Below are 23,231 nucleotides of genomic sequence, written 5' to 3'. Positions count from 1 at the left end.
GTAATAGCAGAACCTGTTGTTTGCTACTTAATCCCTGCTTCTGCTGTCTGCTCACCAATACAGTTATAAATGTGTAGGTGTAGGTGCACCACCTCTTCAGTGCTAAAGTGAAATATATTGTTTTTTTTTTTTTCCCCCCACTGAACAGAAATGCAATTGGATCAGCTCACACACCCACGGAATTCCAGAAAAAAAAAGAGAAACACTTAATAAAATTCTCCTTTCCAGGAGTCAAAGATTGATGTGTTGCATTACTGCACCATCTGTGCCTCTCTGAGAGCGCCACTATCTGTGGAGGAGTCCTATCTGCGTGAGGGAACAAATGTGGCTCAGCATAATTCTTTAATCTGCACTTTAACCAAATTGTGGCATATTCTGAAACACAAAAATCCTTGCTGTCAGCAGAGACCAGGTTTTAGCTGGATGCAGTGTGAGATGTTATAAATGGGAGGAAAGTGTTTATCTGGTCATGGGTGGTCGGGTTGTAATAGGCTCATTGATCCAGGCACCTCCTCCAGTCTTTTCACCAGAACTGGGTTATTGCATACTGTAGGATTCACTGGAAACAGGCATCTCGAGACTTTGATGAATAGACTGATATTCAATGAGTCGTTTCAGTGTGATTTATGTGGGGGGATTTAGTTACCTCCCAGTCAATTTTAATATCGATTGCATGGAATAGAACCAAGAGTTGAATGTTAATAAGCAGAAATTAGAAGAAACTATTGACACTGTTAGTAGTAGTTGTCTTTGATTTTGTGCTGATGCAGCATATTACATTCTTAAATTTTTTTATTTAAAAGCATAGGGTGGTTTGGGGAACAGATAAACATTGGGTTATGGGGTACACATTCACGAAGACCCATGAAAGAAGGTATGCTAAGTATGCAAAATTTTTTATGATAAAACCTGTCCAGATGGAGGGCTAAGTATGTACTTCTAGAATAATTTGTTGTGGAGTGCAATATAGAAATTACTATGCAGTTTGATATATTTTATAAGTTTTAAGTACTAAATACCCTGCTTTTGCACCCTGTGCTTCCAGGACAGGGTTTTTATCATCGTAGTCCTGCACTGGACAAGCGCTGGTAGTGAATGTATGACTGAATGTACTATATACAAAAAACCCTGCTTTAATTCCTGTTTCTTTTTCATTTTTTTTTTTTTTTTGAAATGGGTGCATTTGGCTACCATGTATTATTTATTTTTACATTCGCAGTGTCAGCTGATAGAAAATGGTGTCCGGGCAATGTGCTGAATTCCAACAGAAAACAGAATATCATTTCTCTCAGTTTATGATTTTTCTCATTTTTTGTTCTCACACCTTAAGTTCCTGCTGAGGTCAGTTACGGTTCTCCGTGATGTGTGTCCTTCGAAGACAGCGGCCATCAGGTCTTCCAACTGGCTCTGCTGATACTGCACAGTGTTAATGCATGATAGAGATAGCAGGCTTCAGGATGGCAGGTGCTGTCACCTCCACCTCCCATTTCGCTCACAATCAGACTTCTCTGGGGAAACGGTAATGGGAAGGTGAGGTTTGTGACAGCAGCAACATGGCCATGTGGGTCTCTTGGACCATCACCTTGTTCTCTACAGTCCCACGTGGCAAGCATGTTATTGCACAAAAGAATTTTGTCAGCTGTGGACAGGAACAAGTACAAACAAGACATCGACTTACAGGGTGTGACTGTCAGTCTGTCAGTAGCTGTCAGCAGTGTTCTTTTGAAAACAGGAAAAATGGACCAGCCATTGGTCCCGTAGGTGCATTAGGTGTTTACCTGGAATTCCGATAATATTTAGCTTCTTCCTATCTCTGAATTTTTACCGCTTGAGAACAGCAAAAAAATGTAGTACATACGTAGGCAAATAAACATATTAATTGAAAACTGAAAGACCCCTTCAATAAAATGGTTTAATATGAAAAAATAGAGCAAAAAGCATCAGTTGAAAAGTATAAATTCATAATTTATAAAGTCGTCGTCATAAGCTTTTGCATCACAAGATAATGAAGCTCCTGTATCCTAGAACGCAGGAACAATTGTATATGTGCCAGCAGGTGACATAGTAGTTAGAACTACCACCTTGCACTTAACAGACCTAGGTTCAAATCGCATATCCTGCTCTGGTACCTCTGAACAAAGTACTTACCCTGAACTGCTCTTCTAAAAATTACTCAGTCAGGTAGCTGAGTAATAGCTTACTGTTGTGACTTTCTTTGGGAAACAGTTTAAGGAATACATAATAGCTTGCCTGAACTGTGATTATTTTAATTTTGACTTGTTACCACCACCAAATGCAATAAGAAACCCCTCATTGTGTTTGTGCAGCTCACCAGTTTGATATGTTTCTCAGGCAAGGCATCCCTGGTGACTACTGGAAAGCACATCACTTCACTAGGAGACAAAGAGATAAGGAGGGAAGAACAGGGTTAATTGTACTTTCATCTTTCTCTCCTGTGAGGGGAGGGATTCTTGTGCAGAACTTGCTTGCTTATCCTGCACAAGACTTCAATGAAAAATATTAATGCTTCCCTGCTTGTTAAATCAAAGTAAATCACTTGCCTACCCATATTTACCATATGGACCTCCCTCTATTTGAATGCACCTATTGTGACATTGGCTCCATCAGTAAGGAGCACACAGGTCACTTTAAAAGACCTCAAGTGATATCTGACGGACATCTGTTTCAGTCTGCAGTACACTGTACTTTATTTACTTTATTGTATTTACTTCATAGGGGGGTGCAGTGGCACAGTGGGTTGGACTGGGTCCTGCTTTCCAGTGGGTCTGGGGTTCGAGTCCCGCTTGGGGTGCCTTGCGACGGACTGGCGTCCCGTCCTGGGTGTGTCCCCTCCCCCTCCGGCCTTACGCCCTGTGTTCCCGGGTAGGCTCCGGTTCCCCGTGACCCTGTATGGGAAAAGCGGTTCAGAGTGTGTGTGTGTGTGTGTGTGTGTGTGTGTGTGTGTGTATATCTACTTTGTAGATGCTTTACCTGTGATGTGGTGTTTGTTAGTATGTGGAGCAGCAGTTCACAATGGAGCAACAAACCAATATCCACCATGGTCATTTCTCTGGGTGCAAATCTTTGCAGTAGATTGTGGGTTCTCTGCTTCTTCTTCACCAGAAGTGTATGTCCTTTACAGGCAGTGACAAAAAATCTAGACAGGTGACTGAAGAGTTGTAGGTTGTAACTCCCACTATAAAAGTCCTGTTATGTTTTGTTGAAATATGAATCTGTAAGTATGACAAGCAAATGGAAGTCACTTTGCTTGAAAGGAAGTAAGTAAACCGTATTTTAATGAAACCTACCAGTCACGCAAAGGGACTGGAGCAATAACTGAGGGTAGTTTTGTCTTCTTGGCAATAATAACCAGCCCAGGCTTAATGGCTCAGTAATGCAGAGTAGTGGAAAGTTCAGCTCCCACTCCGCCTCCAGTGTTTCTCCCACGGGGCAATTCAGTGTTACTGTAAGTGCCACTCGGACTACATGCCAACGATCTCAGTGTACAAGACATCAAATGGGGCTCTCTGGACGACACCGTAGTGCTGCTTCATATGCAGAATTGACGCATCCTTCTTGGCCTCCATGCAGTCGTCATAGCAAAGGCGCTAGACTTTGGATGCGTGTGATGGTTATACCCTTAATAAAGACTGTCTAGCAAGAGAAAAACAACTGCCCTTTTCTTCATCAGATGTCCCATGCTCTATAAATACAAATGTTTCTCATTTCATTTATCCATCAAAATATTTCTCATTTTCTTCTCACATTTGAATTTATAATTGAATACTATGGAATGAAAGTTTGATTCTAAAGCTTTGCTATGCCTATATGCTTATGTATTACGCTGTCTAACTAGTGAAGCGGCCTATGCAAGAAAGCACCTAACAGCAGTAATATATAATGATATTTATATGGCAAGAAGGTAGTGGGTAGTGTAGCAATTAATGTTGTTTCATTTCAGTTTCAGTATTCTCGGTTCAAGTCCCCCTTTTTGGTCAATGCACTTACAAACACTATTTCTGTATTAATACCCAGCTGTATAAATGCGTAAATAATTGTATATATGTGTATAATTGTAAATATCTCTTAGGATACACTCCAGATGTTGCTAACTGCAATGGACAAGTGTCATATAAAAAAAAGAACATTACTATGCTGCCTCCCTGAAGATTTTGCTTCTGTAAATCCAAAACCTATATTTTGTACTGTGGTAAACAAACCAGTCGGTGCAGGTGCAGTCCCGTCTATCTCTGAAGGCTGCAGCGGCAGTGGTGGTGACATGAAATGAAGACTGAAAAGGCAATAAATTGTGGAAACTCATGGGTCAGTGGAGAGGAGAGTAATTCTCACTCATGCTTCAACCTATTTATAAGATGTCTCTTCCTTCCCAATGTCCCAGGTGCCACTGTGTCACAGTGTATGGTGGCCTTCTCAGTGTCGACTGGCATTGGTATTACTCTGACCGTCCACCCCGAGGGTCTGGGCTCAGGAACAACCGCTCAGGGTGCACATTTTCCAGCTCTCAGTTCTTTTACAGCTGGGCAGCAGCCAATGCAGGGTGCTGGAGGACAGAAGATGCGGGTGATGATTTCTCCTCATCCACTCATTTCACATAAGTGTCACTGGCAGGATGTCTGCCCTGCGGCCACTTTGTTGCTCGGGCAAGTGTGGTGTTTGTTCCCACCTGCCTTGGTGATGCTATTATGGGTGGCAGTGGCACATTTTAAGGTGAGAGCACAGCAGCTTGAACAAATGACTCAGCTCCTGCCAAAAGGCCCACAAATTTAGCTCATTATTTAATGGTGACCTGCTACCCTGTACACCATGAGCGGAGCAGTGTGCCGTGGGTGGTGGCCCCACTTAAACCAGACTCATCCTACAGGGATGTCAGTGTTGTACTTGACTAACTACACTGCAGACCTCCATATTCTGCCACGGCACTCCAAGGGCTTTCGGCTGTTAAACACATCCGGATCACTGCAGTCCCATGGCACAGGTGGTTTAGCCTGTGCTGCGAAAACTTGGAAAACTGTGGTTCTCTCAGAATCTTCCTTTGTGTGTGCGTGTGTGTGTGTGTGTGTGCGAGCGAGCGAGCGAGCATAGCGCAACTTATGCAACGCTCTGAATATTTAAAACCGGCTTCCCCAAGGTTGTTGGCAATTCCCCTCGCAGAATCCATTTTCTCTCACTCGCCGCCTACTCTCGCTCTTCCACGGCTTCACTTTGAACGTGGCAGCACTGCACAACTTGTAAAACAATTCTGATAAAATGTGCACCGCGAGGGGCGACCTTCCCGCTGCCTAGCGAGGGGAGAAGCATGAGAAGGGGGACAGCGTGTGGTAAATGAACACTTTGACTGTAGCCCTTTTATGCGTAGGTGAGTGTGAGTCGGGACCCTCCCGCTGGTGACTCGATGAAATTCATTACCCCACGATCCTTCAGAAATGTACCCCATGGCTGATTCTCCGCCGGTCGCTGGTCGACTCCTACAGCTTCGCACTAAGCAGCTGCATTCCTTTTAACGTTCCTTCATCTGAAGTTGGATTTATGGTTTTTCATTAAATTTCAGTGCGATATTTGCTCACACAGATTTACAGATGGAAGCTTATTCTGTGACTGAAGTAGATGATTGAAGAGACTGGACACCCCACTGGAAAAGAACGGACTGTTATAGTCCGTTGGTGCAGTAGCAGGGAGTTGCACTGCAGTAACTACCCAAGTAAATGTTGTCCTCTATGCGTAACGCAGTGCTTGGCAATGCTGCCTCACAGCACCTGGGCTGTTTGGATGTAGGTTCGACTCCGGTTCAGTCCGTGTGGAGTTTGTGTGTTCTCCCCGTGTCTGTGTGAGTTTCCTCTGGGTGCTCTGATTGCCTCCCACAGTCCAAAGACACGCTTCAGGTGAACTGGAGAATCTAAATTGCCGACTGTGTTCGTGAGTGAATGCGAATGTGGTTACCCTGTGATGATCTAGTGTTCACTACCTAGCCTAGTGCACTGTGCCTTGGGAAGAGGGTCTTGGACCACCATGACCCTGACTTGGACAAGTGATTGGCAAAGGTGAGTAAGTGTATTGTCCTCTATCAACAGTTTATAATATGATGAGCAATAGGTCTAGATTTTGAGACTAAGTCTTCAAACTGCTTATAGTTTCTCTGGAGAAATGTGTTGCATTTTGAATGAAACCACTACTTCTTTCCTGGTTAAGGAAGGTAGCAGAAATATTGAAATATTGGATACTCTTTAAGATATTTTTTAATCAAGATTCTGTCTGTAGGCTGTTTGTTCTGCTCAGTCTGAACATATTTTCACGGTTTGGATGTTTCACAGTTTACTGCAACCAGTGTGAGAGTGTGTGTGTGTGTGTTCTTTAGTCTGTTTGGCTAAACTGAAGTCAGACCATTTAAATAGAACCTTAGGCTTGTCTTACTTGTGATGGTAATATTAATGTCATAATGGCTCTGATCCTGCATGTGAGCCTTAGACTGTCAGTTCATTACAGTCTGATATCCTGTCGCATTTGCATCCAGAACTTCTAGTTCCCTACAAAGGTCCAGTTTACTGTAGGCCAACAGAATACTTTGTGTACAGGGGTGTCATATGAAGAAACATAAATGGTCAAATATTTCTGCATAATTCAATAAGAACAGATGCTGGGCAGCACTGTTGCAACTATATACTACACATATTATAGTTCCATTCTTGTATGTCTTTTTTTCTTTCTTTTTTTTACAAAAGATAAGTAGGATTATTTAAGTACAGAACAGATCTGTAAATGAAAACTGTCTGGATTGAACGTAAGAAAAGAACGTTAAATTGGCTAAGGAGCTGTGAGCTACTGATGTGGCCCTGTTTTGAATGGCTCTGGGCACTGCATGTGGTGTTATCCGGAAATCTCTAACCGTGCTGAGGGAGAAACGGAAACCAGTGGGAATCAGAGAAACAATAGATCACCAAGTGCCTCTTGGTGTCTTTCAGATAGCATATAATTTCCAGTGGGAATAGCGGACTCCCTAATCGAGTCTAACGGGGAGATTAAATCTGCTGCCCTCACTGCAGTCTGGCCAGTGCATCGTGGTTAATACTGCAATTTACATATGATGCATAACATGTCTCAATTTAGGAAAGAGTAATATGAATGCCATTAGAGCAATTCTGGAATCTGTGAACTTTGATCTGTTTATGTCATGCATCGTGTGTTTGGAGTAATGTTCTAGTGAGGTGGTTTAAGGGTAGGCTATGTACTGTACCTTTGAGTCAAAGTCTCATGGTTTCCAAGGTAAGGGAGGCTAAAGAAGTGCTTTACCCTTTCCATCTTCATGCATGTCATGGGACGTGAGGAGAGCATGCACGCTCCATGCAGGCTGCGTGACGGTCAAACCCCAAATCCAAAAGTACAGTCCAGCAGCTGCTGGACTGGCACCAGCATTGTGTACCACACCATTAAGGTTATATTAGCAGATACTGCTTTTATCGCACAAATGACATTGTGCTAACTGAGGACGTTAGTGATTTTCATCATTCTGCTTATGTTTAATTTAAAATTGTTCTTATATTTTGGGCTTCTTTTTCAGTTATGCATCTTTTTGATTTGTTGGACATTTTAGTTAAGCGAGTCATAAGGCTGAGATACACCAGCACTGTCAGTATGATGAGCTGATGCTGCCACTTTTGAACCCGTGCTGAGATTTTGTGACATTGCTGTGCAGTATCCCTAGTGATCAGTTTTTAGAACCACTATGTATTACATATTCCATATGTTTATGTATTACTTTATCAACAAAATGTTGTTGCGTTGTTGGATTTTGAGTCAAACGATTGTTACTGTCAGAAATTGTACCGTCAGCAGAGCATTGCAAATAGTTCCCATGCAGGCAGTAATTTGTTAAGCTAAGCACACGTATTTTTGCATGAAAGTGGGGACCGCACTGTAATTCTCCTTTAAATCTGACTGCCAAGGACGGCAGAGCTTCGGGCCACAACAAGGGGAATGGCTTGCGAATGGCTGAGATCACATTCTGCTCACGCGCACGGGCGTTTAACAGGGAGTGGAGGAGACGGAGACGGAGGCAGGGATGGGGACAGAAAATGGAGGAGGGCTTTTCGGAGCTACCTCGCATGTAGCGTTTCCCCATCATTTGTGCACGACACATATCATCTTCGTATGACGCAGGCGGAGGTAGCTGTATAGCCCACAATGGCACAAATTAAGGTGAAAGCATTCTCTGCTGTTCTGATCCACTCAGTAAATTGAATTTAATCCCCTTTTCTTACTGCTGACTGTGAAAGCGACTTTGTGAAAAATATTTTTTACAACTGTGTCAATGTAGAGGAGTTCATATTTGACAAACTGTCACGAGCATGGCAAGGTTCAGATTTCGAAGAAAAGCTTCAGAAAGTAGGAAAGCTTCTGAAAGTGGAAGGTTTACTGCCACAGTCCTGGTTACTTCTCCTCTGTGGAAAGACTGTGTCAGCGAGTGGCGCGTTTTCTCTGAGGCTGGTCCTGCTGCGGTCCTGCTCCTCTCGAGGGAGTTTGTCTCTTTTACCTGCCGCTGAAGGCAGGGGATCTTTAAGCACCTTGGACAGCTCTTCACTGCAGCCTGCCAACCAGATGCTTGCAGAACCGCGGACAGCGACCTTCGGCGTCTTTAGAGGGAAGTGCAGCGTCATAGCCGGAAAACGGGATCCTGGAAGGAGTCCTTAACCGCTTCATGTCCTTTCCAGTCCCCGCTTCTTGGCAGAGGAAGTAATTTCCTAAGTTGCTCTTGCTGGGAAATGATCTCTGCCTTCTTATTGCAGCGCTTCAACTTTGTGTCGCTGCCCACGGATGTGCTGGAGATTGAGGTGAAGGACAAGTTCTCCAAGAGTCGGCCCATCATCAAGCGCTTCCTTGGCAAGCTGTCCATGCCGGTACAGAGGCTGCTGGAGAAGCACGCAATTGGGTAGGTGTGTTTGCATGGTTGGAAGGCACACGCATGGCTGCAGTGATCACAGCATTTTTTTTTTTTTTTTTTTTTTTTTTTTGAACGTGGAACTTCATTTGCTGGAAATACGGTTCTGTTCACAAGACATTCAGCTGACAAGTTTGATCAGGGAATGAGCCAGCATGTCTCCACAGCTCTTCTGCATCAGTTCCCAGACATGTTGGGATGCCTGAGGGCTGCTTTGCTTTCACTCTGCTCTGCAGGCTGTCCCATGCAAGTCTAGCCCAGGTGTCATTCAGATTTTTAACCGTTACAGTATACAGACATGCATCGCTTAACAACGGGGATACGTTCTGAGAAATGTGTCGTTAGGCGATTTCATTGCGCGAACTTCATAGTGTGTACTTACAGTATACAAACCTAGATGGTATAGTCTCGATGCAAGAGACGCGGTAAACGCAAGGTTTATGACGTTGCTGCTGGTGTAACGCAGCATACTGTTTTACAGTAAACTTTTTTTATAAGTACAAAGTACACTCTAAAATAACAATTAAAAAGTAAAACATAAAACAGTAACATAGGTGTTTTTTATTATTATTATCAAGTATTATGTACTGTACATAATTGTATGTGCAATACTGCATATATACGACTGGCAGCACAGTAGGTTTGTTGAGAACAGCACCACCACGAACACGTAACACGTTGTGCTACGACGTCGCTAGTCGATAAGTTTTCATTCCATTATCATCTTATGGGACCACGGTTGTATATGCGGTCGGTCGTTAAGTGGCGCATGACAGTAAATAATTAAAAAAATACATATGCAACTAATACAAAATACATTGCAGAAAACGATGGCACTGTAACTCATAGTTCCCAGACCACCACAACACGGCATTGGGCACTGCTTTAGAGAAAATTAAAAACCTCTTTTGTAAACTCTGTTAAATCAGCTGTATTTGGGGGTTTTTCTAACCAAATGGCCCGTGTTTACAAACACCATTTCGGCGTGAGCCGTGACAGTTTTTTTCTGCATTATGGAGGTGAAGAAATGCTGCTTTCACTGCATATCTGAGGGTGTTAATATGAGCCCCCGTCAACTGTGGCTCCCTGCAGATGCACAGTACCCAGCCACACCAGTCAAAACAGTGTAATATGGTAATTAATCAGAGTTCCTGTAGAATTTCCAGCATTGTTTCTTATTCTTATTACAGCAGCAAGCACAAGAAATTTCTGGCTCTTTTTCATGCCTGTATATTCAAATGAAACTGTGTGTTTGATTGTGAAAGGTAGCAGCTCCACGCTCACATAAATGCGCACGTTCTCTTCCGTTGCGGCTCTGCAAACTTGTTTATCGTTGCATGCAGGTGTAACAGTCTTTCTTCATGAAGTACACTAGGTTCCTATTCCGTTCTTACGGTAATTTCATACTGTTAATTACCAGCTACTAGCCGACTGTTTCATCACATTTTATTTATGTTGCGGAACGCAGTGTAATTCTTCTTATCGCTACTTTGCATATTTGCGCGGATCACACATCCAGTCACAACCATGTTATCTCGTAACACTTTCCTGTTATTGTTTACACGGCGTTAACATCCATTACTGTCTTGTCAAATACATGCTGCTCTCAAACTGTACGAATGAAGATTTAGCGTTTTCAATAGTTCTACATGAATGTTGAAGCTGATTATCTCTCTCTCTGTCTCTCTCTCTCTCTCTCTCTCTCTCTCTCTCTCTCTCTCTCTCTCTCTCTCTCGGTCTCCGTCCCTCTCGGCAGGGATCGCGTTGTTAGCTATACGCTGGGCCGGCGACTCCCGACGGACCATGTCAGCGGGCAGCTGCAGTTCCGCTTTGAGATAACCTCCTCCATTCATCCAGGTCTTTCATCATGTCCCTGTCACTCCTCTGTTGTTCACCCTCTTCCATTGAAAAAGACATCCGAAGCGGTTAGTTCTCACCCCCCCCGGCCCAGCTGCTCTGAAGCTCGGGTTCGTGGGAGCCGTGTGAATCCTTATCAGGAAGTATGTGACACGCATTTTTTGGAGCAAGAGTTTATTGAGCCTGTGAAGGATGCGACGTCACCATTAGCAGGAGATATGTCGCTCCTCACGCTGAGACCACTGGCAGTTCAGTCTCAGACATTACCTTAGGCTGTATCCTTCTCTTATTATTCACCGTGAGCAGGGTCAAAAGAAACCTTTCCGACATTGAGCACCATCTCATTGGTCTCATGTCTGCTTTATGCAGTAAAATCCTTTCCCAGGCCCAGATCACAAGATTTGCTGCTAGTCAGATTTGCAGGCAGTTTGCATTCAGGCAACTGGAAAAACAAGAAGGCCATATTGCAATTAATTGATCCAATTTTTCCTCTCGTAATCTTATTTTATATAATTGTTTAAAGGTCAGATTCAGATGGAGACCCAAACATTTATGCCCCTACTACAATAAATGGCTAATCCAAATCCAATAAAACCAAAAATATCATTAGTGTAATTAGACTTTCAGCCCAGTCACAGATGGTACCGTACTGTACTGTTTTGGGACTGAAAGTACATTATATACCGGACCAGTCAAAAGTTTGAGTATGCTTGCAGGAAACGCCTTTTTGTTCACAAGACATTTAGCTACAGCTTTTGATCAGGAAACTCCGCTCTTCTGCAGCAGTTGTCAAAAATGTAGGACTCTTGTAGGTTTCTTTGAATATCCAGTTCACCCGCTACAGGTGTTGCCCACATTTACTCAGTTCTTTTTATTGGTGCTTCTCCTTAAAAATTATGCATAAAATGTATAAATGACAATCCATTAATGGTTTTGTCACACAGCTCAAAATATTTCAATCATTCGTTTATCACGCAGTTGCAGTGAATTATTGCGTCTGTGTGATGAAGAGTGATGTGTAGAGTGATATGCATTAAATGTGTGCTGTTGTGTTCACGTCCAGTCGGTTGCTGAGAAGACTGTGAAAAAGTAAAAGTCTCTCTTCTTCCGATAGATGATGAGGAGGCCTCTCTCTGCACGGAGCCAGATTGTGAGCAGGTGGAGAACCCGGAGGCGAACCATCCCTGCGAGCCGTACCCCGATGACGCTGACACTCTGAGCTTGGGCCCGGAGATGCCAGAACTGCCAGCGGATGGAGTCACGGTGGACACTGAAGCAGACAGTGTGCCCCCTGCCCCCTCGCCAACTGAGCTGAGCCCAGCTGAGCCTGGAGGTTCGGAATCTTTCTGGGCAGAGACTGGAGGGGTGGAGCCTGTCGGGACAGAGCCTGGGGGGGTGGAGTCTGTCGGGACAGAGCCTGGGGGGGTGGAGTCTGTCGGGACAGAGCCTGAAGGGGCGGAGTTTGCTGGGGCAGAGTCTGGAGAGGTGGGGCCTCTAGAGGCGAAGTGTCAAAATGTAGAACCTGAAGGGGAGGAGTCTGTAGACATGGAGTCTGGTGACGCTCAGTCTCTCGATTGTCCACTGGAGAATTTACCTGAGCAATTGCTTCCAGAGGAAGTCAACGTGGAGACAAATGTAGTCGCCTCCTTCGATCCTTCACCCGAGATAGAAGATCAGGGACCCAGTGAACGTGCTGACCCTGACGACGGTGTCGCTGAGGACGAGGAGACAGAGACAGTTGCAGACCCCACCTCTGAGATGGACACAGTAGGAACCCTGACCCTCAGGGAGGATGACGGGGATGAGGAATGCAGCTCCCCCTGTTTGAGGAATTTCCCCAAGCGCAGAAGCCGACCTTGCTCCCTGCCTGTGTCCGAGCTGGAGACAGTCATCGCTTCGGTTTGCGGAGAGCCCGAGACGCCGCGGACCCACTACATCCGCATTCACCATCTCCTGCACAGCCTGCCCTCCGCACAGCACAGTCAGGACACTGACCCAGACCCCGACTCAGAGGAAATGACACTCAGGCCCAGTGAAGACAAGGAGAATGGTGAGCAGGAGGAGGAAGATGAGGGGGCCTCCGAAGGCCAGGATGGTCCAGGTCCCTGCTGTCGGAGAACACTGCCTCGCAGCCTGTCCATCGAACGCCTGTCTGACCTTAACCAGCTCCTGGAAAGTGAGCCTCCCTGTCTGGACAGCGAGAGCGAGACAGGTGGCCAAAGGCAGCCGAGGGACAGCGAGTGTGACCTGTGTGACACTTCCTGCTACAGCACCTCCTGCTACAGCACCTCTTGCTACAGCACCTCCTGCTACAGCACCTCAGGCCATGAGGGGCGCAACCGTTTCTGCAGCCACACACGCTTCTCCTCCGTGGACAGTGCCCGTCTGTCGGAGAGCAACGTTTTCTCCTCGCAGGAGGAGGAGGAGGAGAGCAGCGCCTTTGAATCGGTGGCGGACTCCATGCAGGGCCTTGAAGTCAGGGACCCCGGCAGTGCACCCTGGCAGGAAGAGCAAGCTTTGGGGGAGGGAAGTCCTGGAAGCACCGAGGGAAGCAGGGGTTCCCCCATGGCTGGACCCAGTGAGAGGACTGAAGGTGAGCGATAGTGTTACAGTGCGTGCAGCATTGGGTTGTTTTTTTTTTTTTTGCCTGCTTTATTACCTGAAGCGTCGGGGGCGCGGTGACGCAGTGGGTTGGACCGGGTCCTGCTCTCCGGTGGGTCTGGGGTTCGAGTCCCACTTGGGGTGCCTTGCGACGGACTGGCGTCCCGTCCTGGGTGTGTCCCCTCCCCCTCCGGCCCTCCACCCTGAGTTGCCGGGTTAGGCTCCGGTTCCCCACGACCCCGTATGGGACAAGCGGTTCAGAAAGTGTGTGTGTGTGTGTGTGTGTGTGTGTGTGTGTGTGTGTGTGTGTGTGTGTGTGTATTACCTGCAGCACATGGGTTATAATTTGACAGTCAGCTTCCCTGACTTTCTGTGCACTAAATGTTTTCTCATTTCTCGTTTTCCGTGCATAACCATTTTTTTTAACCTGAATATAGTTATCGTTTCAGTCATTGAATTATGTCTAAAGACACTTATCAGAGTGAGCAGTAACGTACGTTATCATTGCTGGTACCCAGACCCTGTGTTCTGCTGGTCCAGATAAAAACCAATTAGTTTGTGTTCTCGCGGGTTGGCATTCCATAGGTTCGAAGCTTGCAATCTTTCCCTGGCACTGATTAAATCCTTGAACTCCTTGACCCATTTTGACAGAACTGAACAAAAAAAAAAGCACAAAGCAGTGTAATTAATATTTTCTCTTTGAAAGGGCCATCTGCTATATCGGCAGAGCGAGGAACCGCGCCGCCTCACCACCATCTCCTTTCTCTGCATCCCATAGTCTGCCAGCCGCCAGCCGCTGTTGGTGTACACATCCAGCCTGCTGATTTAGGATGGCTTTGGTACTGTGGAGGAGAACCAGCTGGGGTTTTACTGTACCTGCTCCTACCAACCAGCTTGTTACGGCTCAGTTTTTTCGGCGCTGGTGCCAATACCGAATGGTTTGCTGCATGCAAGGGCGAAAGCTGTCGTATCAGTTTCACTCGAGATTGAGTTATGTTATGTTATTGCTCTTTATTTCTTCAGTCAAACACACCGTAGACCCAACGTAATGGGGGATTGTTTTAAACGCTTCAGTGGTTGGACCCAATCAGTCAACACTGCAGGCAGCTATAAACAGATAAATGGGACATGATGCGGACTCAACATGGTCAAATATCCTGGAGCCCAACATTCACTTAGATCAGGTCTGCAGAATATAAACAATGTCAAGTTGCATTACTAAATTAACCTAAGTTAAAATCACATCCGTAAACCGTGAGGCTTGAAAGGGTGGTATCTCGTCTCTGGGGTATTTCTTTCTCCCCTCATTTGCATATTGACAGCAGTGGAGATGGTTGTGAGAGCGGAGTGGCATCCCCTACCTTGACACAATGTGTGACTAAGAAAAGAAACATTATATATAACAAATAGTCATAAAACTAGAAACTCACAGGTGAATCGGCTGGGTTTGGGTCCAGCTGAGTTTGTGTTTTGTTACCCTCAACTAAGCTGCTGGTTAAATGAGTTGCTGCAAACTGAGCTCTATAATTCATTTGTCATTTTAAACAAAACTTTTGTTAGTGTATTTATGTCTAAATATTATGTCTGTGTGTCTATTTTCATCAAAATATCTGTTCATCCTTCAAATTATAGAAAACTTATAGAAATAATAGAAAACTGGAGCAAGAGTGTTTTTGTGCTAATACAACACATTGTCATTTGTAAATGATGGTACTTTTGAACTTAGATTACATTCTGAGTATAATACTGAATTGTTCAGTAATAGTAAAAGTGAATAAATTATATTATAAAACTATAATAATAATATCATTTAACTGTAACTATAATAAGCTCAGGGGGCGTGGTGGCGCAGTGGGTTGGACCGGGTCCTGCTTTCCAGTAGGTCGGGGGTTCTAGTCCCGCTTGGGGTGCCTTGCGACGGGCCGGCGTCCCGTCCTGGGTGTGTCCCCTCCCCCTCCGGCCTTACGCCCTGTGTTGCCGGGTAGGCTCTGGTTCCCCGCGACCCTGTGTAGGACAAGCGGTTCAGAAAATGTGTGTGCTTATGATAAGCTGAACTGTAGCAGTAAGGTGAAATTTAAATTAGCAGTTCAATGATCAATTCTTAATTAGGGCTGATCAATTAGAGACTTTGGTCAAAAACCAGCTGACACTGGGGTTATGAGGTAAATATCAGGAAGATCAGCATTTTTCAAAATGTTCATAATTTTAGCTAAAATGATTCCTTTTGCCCAAGAATGCTCTTCCACCAGCATCATCTGTACAAGAGGCTGTCACTGAGTTTTTGTGTGATGCTCCTATTGGTAAAAGTTGTTTGCAGTCAAAAACGAATCTTTCCGGCTCAATGTTTATGCCACGATCTTTGATAGTTCACTGAATTTAACGTTATCTGACTTAAAGGACCTGACTTTGTTGCATTTTTAAGCCTTAACATTTAATTTTAGAAAAGCAGCTCCACACTTTGTAGTGTCTCACTATCAACTTCTGTCGGATGGCAGCATCTCACTTCGTTTTGTGGAAAACATAGTGGGGAAAAAACTATATAAAAAGCCAGGTCTGCCAATCTGGAAGCATCAGTTACTGAGGTTCACCAGCTCAAAGACATCAGTGAGTTTAGTGCACTACAATAAAGAGACATATACCAAGAGCTGGCCCTGAAATCGTCATTATAACAAAAAACCTGAAAGTGTCAGATCTGGTTCTCACCCCTAATCCTGAATGCACAATAGTTTGTTATGCTTTTTCACTCCTTTGTTACTTTGTTCACACCTTGTCCTTTTAATTGTTTATTTATTCATGAATTTGCCAGAGGATTAAAAGATTGGGGAAGGAAACACAAAGGAAGTTTTTGCACTAAGGTTATATATGACCATATAGTGTCAGAGTATAGCTGCTGTATTTCATAAATACATTCTATATCGACCTACATTAGGTTACGCTACCGCTCATTTCCACGAACAGTTATTGAACAAAAAAACATACTTTTTGCACTATCCTCTGTAAAATCTGTTTACATTTCTATTTATTGAACTGAACATATTACTTCACTTCATCCCGGAGTGTTTTTGGTTTTGTAGCTTGTATTATTGTAACATTTTGTAGTAGTAATAGTATATGTTGTCCTCTGTGTTCACACCGTGGTCCAGGAGAAATGCTATTTCACTCCTAGGTATGTCCTAAACATATTGTGGGAGTGACAGTAAAGTTGACATTGACTTTGACCAGCCTGTTCAGCAGTTCAGTTTGTGGCTGGGGAAGATCCAGTGGTAGCTCGCAGGGATCCAAGGTACTGTAGTGTTAATGAACTTTATATGGATGATTTTGAATGTTTGAGGTGCTGCTCAACAAGGACAAATGGCTTCGCCTTCATCGATGTAATAGATTAAACTGAATCTAAACTGAAAAGCAATCGGATTTTGTTTGTTCTCAAAGTGACGCATAAATTGTACGTAGTCAGTGCATTTTGGGTAATGTGATTCATGTTGACATTTTAGTACCTCACCAATAATATAATCATATAGCTTTAAAGTCTATTAAAAGACATGCACTCAAGGTAAACAACTACTAATGCAGTCATGAGTCGCTTAACATCTGGGATACGTTCTGTCCAATAGGATGTTAGGCAATTTGGACGTTGTGCCAACATCATATACACTATACAAGTGCCACAGGTGCCTATATCTTATATCGAGCAATTGTTAATGACGTGGACTCAAGACCAGACCCAGAAGTGTACCCCCTCAGCACCATGATGTTCACGTGTTTTGACCAACATAGATGTTTAATATCGCTATCGAGAATTATGTATAGATGTGTACTGTACCATTATACACCCGGCAGCACAATCGCTTTCTTTACATAGGATACACACGTTGCAGGAAGATGCACTACAGCCGCTTACGTCTGCTAGGTCCCGTCATTAGCCGATCGAGTTTTCTCAACTCTCTTATAACCTTATGGGACGTCGGACGTCGTGCGGAAGGACTTCAAGTGACGCATACCTGTATTGCCAATTTTTCACCACGTTGGACAAGTTATTGCACCACACAGACCTGTGCGACCCAGGCACCACTGTGAAATCCAGCGAAAGACCAAGCTGCTGAAGCTAAGGTCTGGGCAGTGGTCCCAGCACTGAGCCAAATCCTGATCCAAGTACTGGTACATAATCCACTAAAGCAGGTGCTGTTTTCCTGATATTTAACAAGGAAGCCCACCTTTTAGTGACCTCCGCACCTCCCCACTGTCCGCTAAACTCCCCAATCCTGTCAGTCACAGCCATAGCTCGTTTAGAGCTCGCCTGCAGAAGGAGACAGGCTTCTGGGGTTACCGATGGTAATTCCATAATGAACGCTGATTAATTCTTGCGTAGTCAAGAGACTTTTCAGAGTCAAAGCGTTGCTATTAAAATTGTTGCACAGCCATCATTCTGCAAAGGAAACTGTTGTTCTGGCTGTTTATTAATCTGGAAGTGTGAGATTGTACTGCAGAGGTAACGCTATGACCAAACTGACCGAAAAATGGCAGGGCATGAGTCATAGACTAGCCTTTTTTTAGTTTGTTTACAATTCCCAAGCATCATGATTATTATTTACCCTATTTTTTGGGTCGCTTTGATTTTCTCAGTTCCCATTTTCCTTTTATCCGTTTCTTCTTTTTGGCTGACCAGACCGTTGTGTTCTTCTCGTCTTTGTAGGTAGTTGCCCCTTGCCTTGCAGTCATCCTGCAGTCAGCCAGCCTCCTGCTTTGCGACCTGACCCTCACCATTACCCCACGGTTGATGAACCGTTGCCACCAAGTAAGCGCTCTCGTGTCACGTCCACCTCCGTTCAGCATTCTTCCCCACTGCAGCTGGTGCTCATCTGGGGGTGCCATGTCATCCAACCATGTAATACTTATGTTTTCCATCTTGTACCTTCATCTCTGCCACATGGGATCCATCAAAGATGAAAAGCAGTTTTGCATGGCATTCCACAGGGTGGCTAGTGATGATGGAATCCAAATCATGGATTGCATGGATTTCGCACCTGTGAATCTGGAATTTTTTTTTTTAGTCCTGTGACTCGGTGTGACAAAGATTGGTCATGGTCAGGTAGTGCCCCATAAAGGTAAACGACTTGGCGGTCTCTAGCGATCCAGCCTGTACTTTTCTTTTTTTTTACTATACTCTTGTCACAGTTACAGAACAATCACTTTTGAACTGGAGTCCTTAGAGTGGAGTCTGGCTGTCCCTATTACATTAGGCAAAATGACCTCTCTGTAGTCCTCCTGCCAACCACTCCCATCATTGGGGCCCACGCTCTGGAGTCGCTTCACTCTGGATGAGTTGGACTTGGCCTATCTCTCACATCTGGGACCTGGGCTCTCAGTTTCCATGGTGACAGGCGGTTGGGAGGCAGAACAGGGACTGCAGTCTAAATATATACCAAGTGGGCTCAGGAACGGTCCCGGTGCTGAGTGCGAGCAGGAAGTGCACACCCCCGCCCTACTCCGGCATCCAATACCGAGCCTCTACATCAGCCACTGGATATGGGACCTCTCGTGTTTTCGGAGGTTAAGCTCCCCCTTTCAGAAATAAAGTGGCTTAAAAATGAGGAGTCTTAAGAGTCGATGCTAGAGTGATAAAAAGCAAAATATCCTTCCATGGGGGTCCTTCATGCAGATTTTCAATTAACATAACAGAACCCTACTGAAGCCTTACATTTGTTGTCCATCTTCCTGTTATTCCTGCATAGAGAATCTCCGCATCTCCTTCATGTTCTGAATGCTTCTGCATGTGATGCAGTTCCCATAGTGTCATTGGTGCGATGTCACATGAGCAGCAGACCTGCTGATCTTGGGCTTCACTATAGAGCCGCAATTCAGTCAAAAGCGCTAAAAATAGACCGAAACAATCAGCTCAGCGAGGGGATCCTGGAGGGCGCTGACAGCTGCAGAAACCCCACCGCTGGCACGACACATGCTCCCAGGCATCTGGGATCAGCTGTCAGAAAGACATTCACGATGGGGCTCTCGAGAGGGCAGGTTTTTGTATCTGCACAGTAACCCTTTCAAAAAGAGAAAGGGATTCCTTCCGGATGTTAATTTATCTTGTCGTCTATTGCTGGTTAGATTTAGATTATGGCTCGATGAGCTGTGCATTGTCACCTGGGTCTGAATCAGTCATTGTGGTGTTTGCGTGCCCTCCCCCTTTTTACTTGGGTCTCCTCGGACAGGACAAAGACATGTATTTAAGGTGAAGCGGTCACTCTGAATTGCCAGTACTGCGTGTATGTCCATAATGTGTGTATGCCGCATTGCTCTGGTGTAGAGATGTGTGAATGTTTACAGGGAGTTTACTGCGGTGTGTCTAGCATTGTAAGTTACCTTTAATAAAGGTATCAGCTGAATGGTAATTAACAAGCATCGCACATAACTTTGGAGAAAAGCACCTGCTAAATGAATAAATGTAAGTGTATTTTGTAGACATAGTTAGGTACTATCCATTTGTACCTCCAAGTAATCCGTCTTGAAATTGTCTTTGTATTTCTTGTCTGATTCTGAGCTTCTCAATAATGAGGCCTTTTTGACCTTATGCTTCACACTCTTTATTCTGTATTGAGTTGGAAAAATACTGCAACGCACAAATTCTTACGAAAGTTTTCCGAATCACTCATGAATCATACTGTGATTTTGAGCCTCTGTGTCGAGAGTCCCAGCCTAAGTACATCAAATTGCAGACTCCCCACCAAACAAATAACCAGTATAGTGAGAAGGGACTTTTTTCACTTGCATTTTGATGCTACTGACATAATGTCTGTTTTCCCAAATATTAACTTGCGGCAACTGCGTTTCTAAGGTTGCATCACCTGTCGCATCAAGTAACAACTTCTAAAGTGATATTCAGCTCAGACACATAGTTGATAGGAACCCTTTATTGGAAGAGCAGCAAGAAAGGCAGTAAATGGGATTTTCTTTCCTTCTTCGTGTATTAATCAAATCAACTTTCCAGTTGTAACGATGTCAACTCGTTGTGGTCTTAATAGGACCTAACCTACTTAATCCAGCAAAAAAAACAGTTAAGAAACTCAGGATCCCCCTACTTTGTGTTTAACAGGCTTGATCATACTTTGGTGCTTCTCTATAAATTATTTAGGGCTGGAACCTTTGTACGTATTTACAGGCTTCGGTCAGTAGGTGTTGCGGTAGTTAAGGAGCTGGATTTGCAACCTCGGTGTTCTTAGTTTCACACTGGAGGAAAGTGTATTGCTATATTGTAAAAGCTGTACTTAAAAGTTGAAAAAATAACATCTATTTGGGGAAAAGGAGGAGAAAATTAAAACTGCAAGTTGTGTAAACCGGATAAAACAATCTGGTAATCGTTTAAATAGTCTTGCACTACTGTCTCTCCATCTCTGGTCTATTGTTCTGGGAGGTTCGACGCATTTTTTGAGATGCTTTGGGGCACTTACTTTTCCTTCTTTCCCCCACCTCTTGCCCTGCAGACTGGGAGGCCCGTATCGATAGCCATGGACGTGTGTTCTACGTGGACCACGTTAACCGCACGACTACGTGGCAGCATCCCTGCACTGCCGGTCTGGCAAACGGCATCCACAGGTCCGGCTCCATACAGCAGATGGAGCAGCTCAATAGGAGGTGAGAAGGGGGCGGAGACAAAGGGGGGCTTGACGTAGGGCTTTTTATTGATGCGTCCATGGGGATGGTAACCAGGATGTTGCCAGGGGAATCGGTATACACGACATTAGACAATTCTTTCATTACTCTGAAAAAATCTGCTTCATTGTATGACTGTAATGTGATTATCGTGTTTATGTTCAATGTAAGTCTTTAACGTAAACACAAGTATGGATATTCACATGATATTACGTCGATGGCCGAAAAACAAGCAAAAACCTGCAAAGCTCTCAATGTCCATCTAATGTAGAAGCTCTGTGAACAGTCTGCTGACAGTGGAATACAAATGTTTGGTATTATACTGCCACCTAGAGTTTGACATGATGAGAATCACTGAAAATTCTCTGAACCATTTTTTAATTTTTCTGCTGATCCTTGTCAATGTGACTCACAGTGTCAGGTTTGCACACTAAGCTACATTTAATTATCAATTATTTAAATATTAATTATGTTACAGAGTTATACAGATGGGGCAGTGGCACAGCAGGCTTGGCTGGTCCTGCTCTCTGGTGGGTCTGGGGTTCAAGTCCTGCTTGGGGTACCTTGTGACAGACTGGTGTCCCGTCCTGGGTGTGTCCCCTCCTCCTCCAGCCCCATGCCCTGTGTTTCTGGGTTAGGTTCTGGCTCGCCGCAACTCCGCTTAGGACAAATGGCTTCAGCAAATGTATGTGAGTTATACAGGGTGTTTCTTATGTTGTTCCACAGTACTACATGTTTGTAGCCTTCGCAAGCCTAGCTTTGTCCTCCCCTTCAAGCACAGTGCTAACTGATTCTCAACTGGCTTTCTGACAATGAACTACTGTATGGTGGTTGGTGTTTCCTAACCCAGCTCCAGCTGCAACGCATCTATCTCTACTGGAATGTCATTTGTTGTAGTTAGGGTTAGGGCTACTGTCTTTGGCTGCCAAGATTGCAGGATTGATTCCCACCCCCAGCTGTAGTACCCCTGAGCAAGGTATTTACCCTAAATTGCTCCAGTGAAATTACTTACAGTAATTGTATAAATGGGTAAGTAAGTAACGCAAAGTTGCAGCTGAATGAGTATCTGTATATTCGTGTCAGCGTTTCTACATGTTTTGTATGGTGTCACAGGGCTGAATTAAGTACAGCAGATATAATGGGATTTTGTCTCACAACAATTCAAATAAAATTAACTTGTTTATTACTTTGGGGAGTCTTCTGCAACTTTCATGTGTTTGTATGCTATTCCTGAGGATGGCACAATAAAGACTTTAGTTAATAGGTGCCAACACCTTGTTGTAAAGTATTAGTCTACATTTTGTTTTAATTTCAATTAGATGGTGCATATTTCAGGCTTCTTGGGCTTCGCTGAATACTTTGAGGTCAGCAGCGTGAAAGAAAGGACGTGAGAATTTGTCCTTGTCAGATGGAGCCCTTCCGCTCTCTCCGCTCAGCCCTGGTTCTAGCAGTAACTCTTTCACCACAATTCCCACGGGTCGTGGCTTTTTTTCTCGGCCCGCTGTGAGCTGACCTTGAAGAAGGCGCTGGCGTGTAAATGTGCTGTGACACCTACCCCTGTCACTGTGCCCCACTGAATTGCCCAGGGGGCTTTTCCGATACTGACTGCAATATTTAAGCCAAAAAAACTGCAGCGAGGTGCAGCACAGCTTACTTTGGAGCAACCTCTGTGCTCCTTGGTGTGTGTTCCTCACTTCTTGTCCTGTGGGTTAAGAGGCTCAGAGTGGGAGTTTGGCAACTGCTGGTAGTGTAGTGGTTAGAGCTGCTGCCTTTGGCTCTAAAGGTTGCAGGTTTGAGCCCCACCTCTGGCTGTAGTACCCTTGAGCAAGGTACTTACCCTAAATTACTCTATTATATAAATGTAAATAATTTGACATTGTCAGTCACTTTAGAGAAAAGTGTGAGCTAAATGAGTGAATGTAAAAGTATTCTAGACAGCTTTTAAATATAAAGTATGTTTAATGAGCTCAGTAGTGCTTCCAGAAAACATACTTCATCAGAAATAGTGGTATGAAGAGTCTCTATGTTGTTACAGTAGTCTTAGAAAAAGAGTTTATTTTAGCAACTTTCTGTCACTGCTAAAGACGTGTTTAAACATAGGTGACTATGAGGGTCTGATTTTCAGTTTCTTTGAACAGTATACATCAGATTACATGTCAGTGTACACAGTAGGACA

The 23,231-nt window shown here is 44.3% G+C and overlaps 1 protein-coding gene across 5 annotated transcripts in view; it reads left to right on the top strand.

The window, feature by feature from the left end:
- Nucleotides 1-23,231, top strand: part of LOC108935568 (E3 ubiquitin-protein ligase HECW1-like) — a 79,704-nt gene that overhangs the window by 38,045 nt on the left and 18,428 nt on the right. For 3 of the 5 annotated variants that reach the window (XM_018754306.2, XM_018754304.2, XM_018754305.2), the window contains 5 exons: nucleotides 8,799-8,941; nucleotides 10,707-10,807; nucleotides 11,922-13,400; nucleotides 18,099-18,200; nucleotides 20,887-21,037. In XM_018754306.2, the coding sequence (XP_018609822.2) occupies nucleotides 8,799-8,941; nucleotides 10,707-10,807; nucleotides 11,922-13,400; nucleotides 18,099-18,200; nucleotides 20,887-21,037 (1,976 nt within the window). Of the gene's footprint in view, nucleotides 1-8,798; nucleotides 8,942-10,706; nucleotides 10,876-11,921; nucleotides 13,401-18,098; nucleotides 18,201-20,886; nucleotides 21,038-23,231 lie in introns of those variants that run through there. The other 2 variants (XM_018754308.2, XM_018754309.2) reach the window with 2 other exon arrangements.

Source organism: Scleropages formosus, chromosome 9 (genome assembly GCF_900964775.1).
Source record: "Scleropages formosus chromosome 9, fSclFor1.1, whole genome shotgun sequence".
Taxonomy (NCBI): Eukaryota; Metazoa; Chordata; class Actinopteri; order Osteoglossiformes; family Osteoglossidae; genus Scleropages; species Scleropages formosus.
This window is presented reverse-complemented; position numbering and strand designations above follow the sequence as displayed.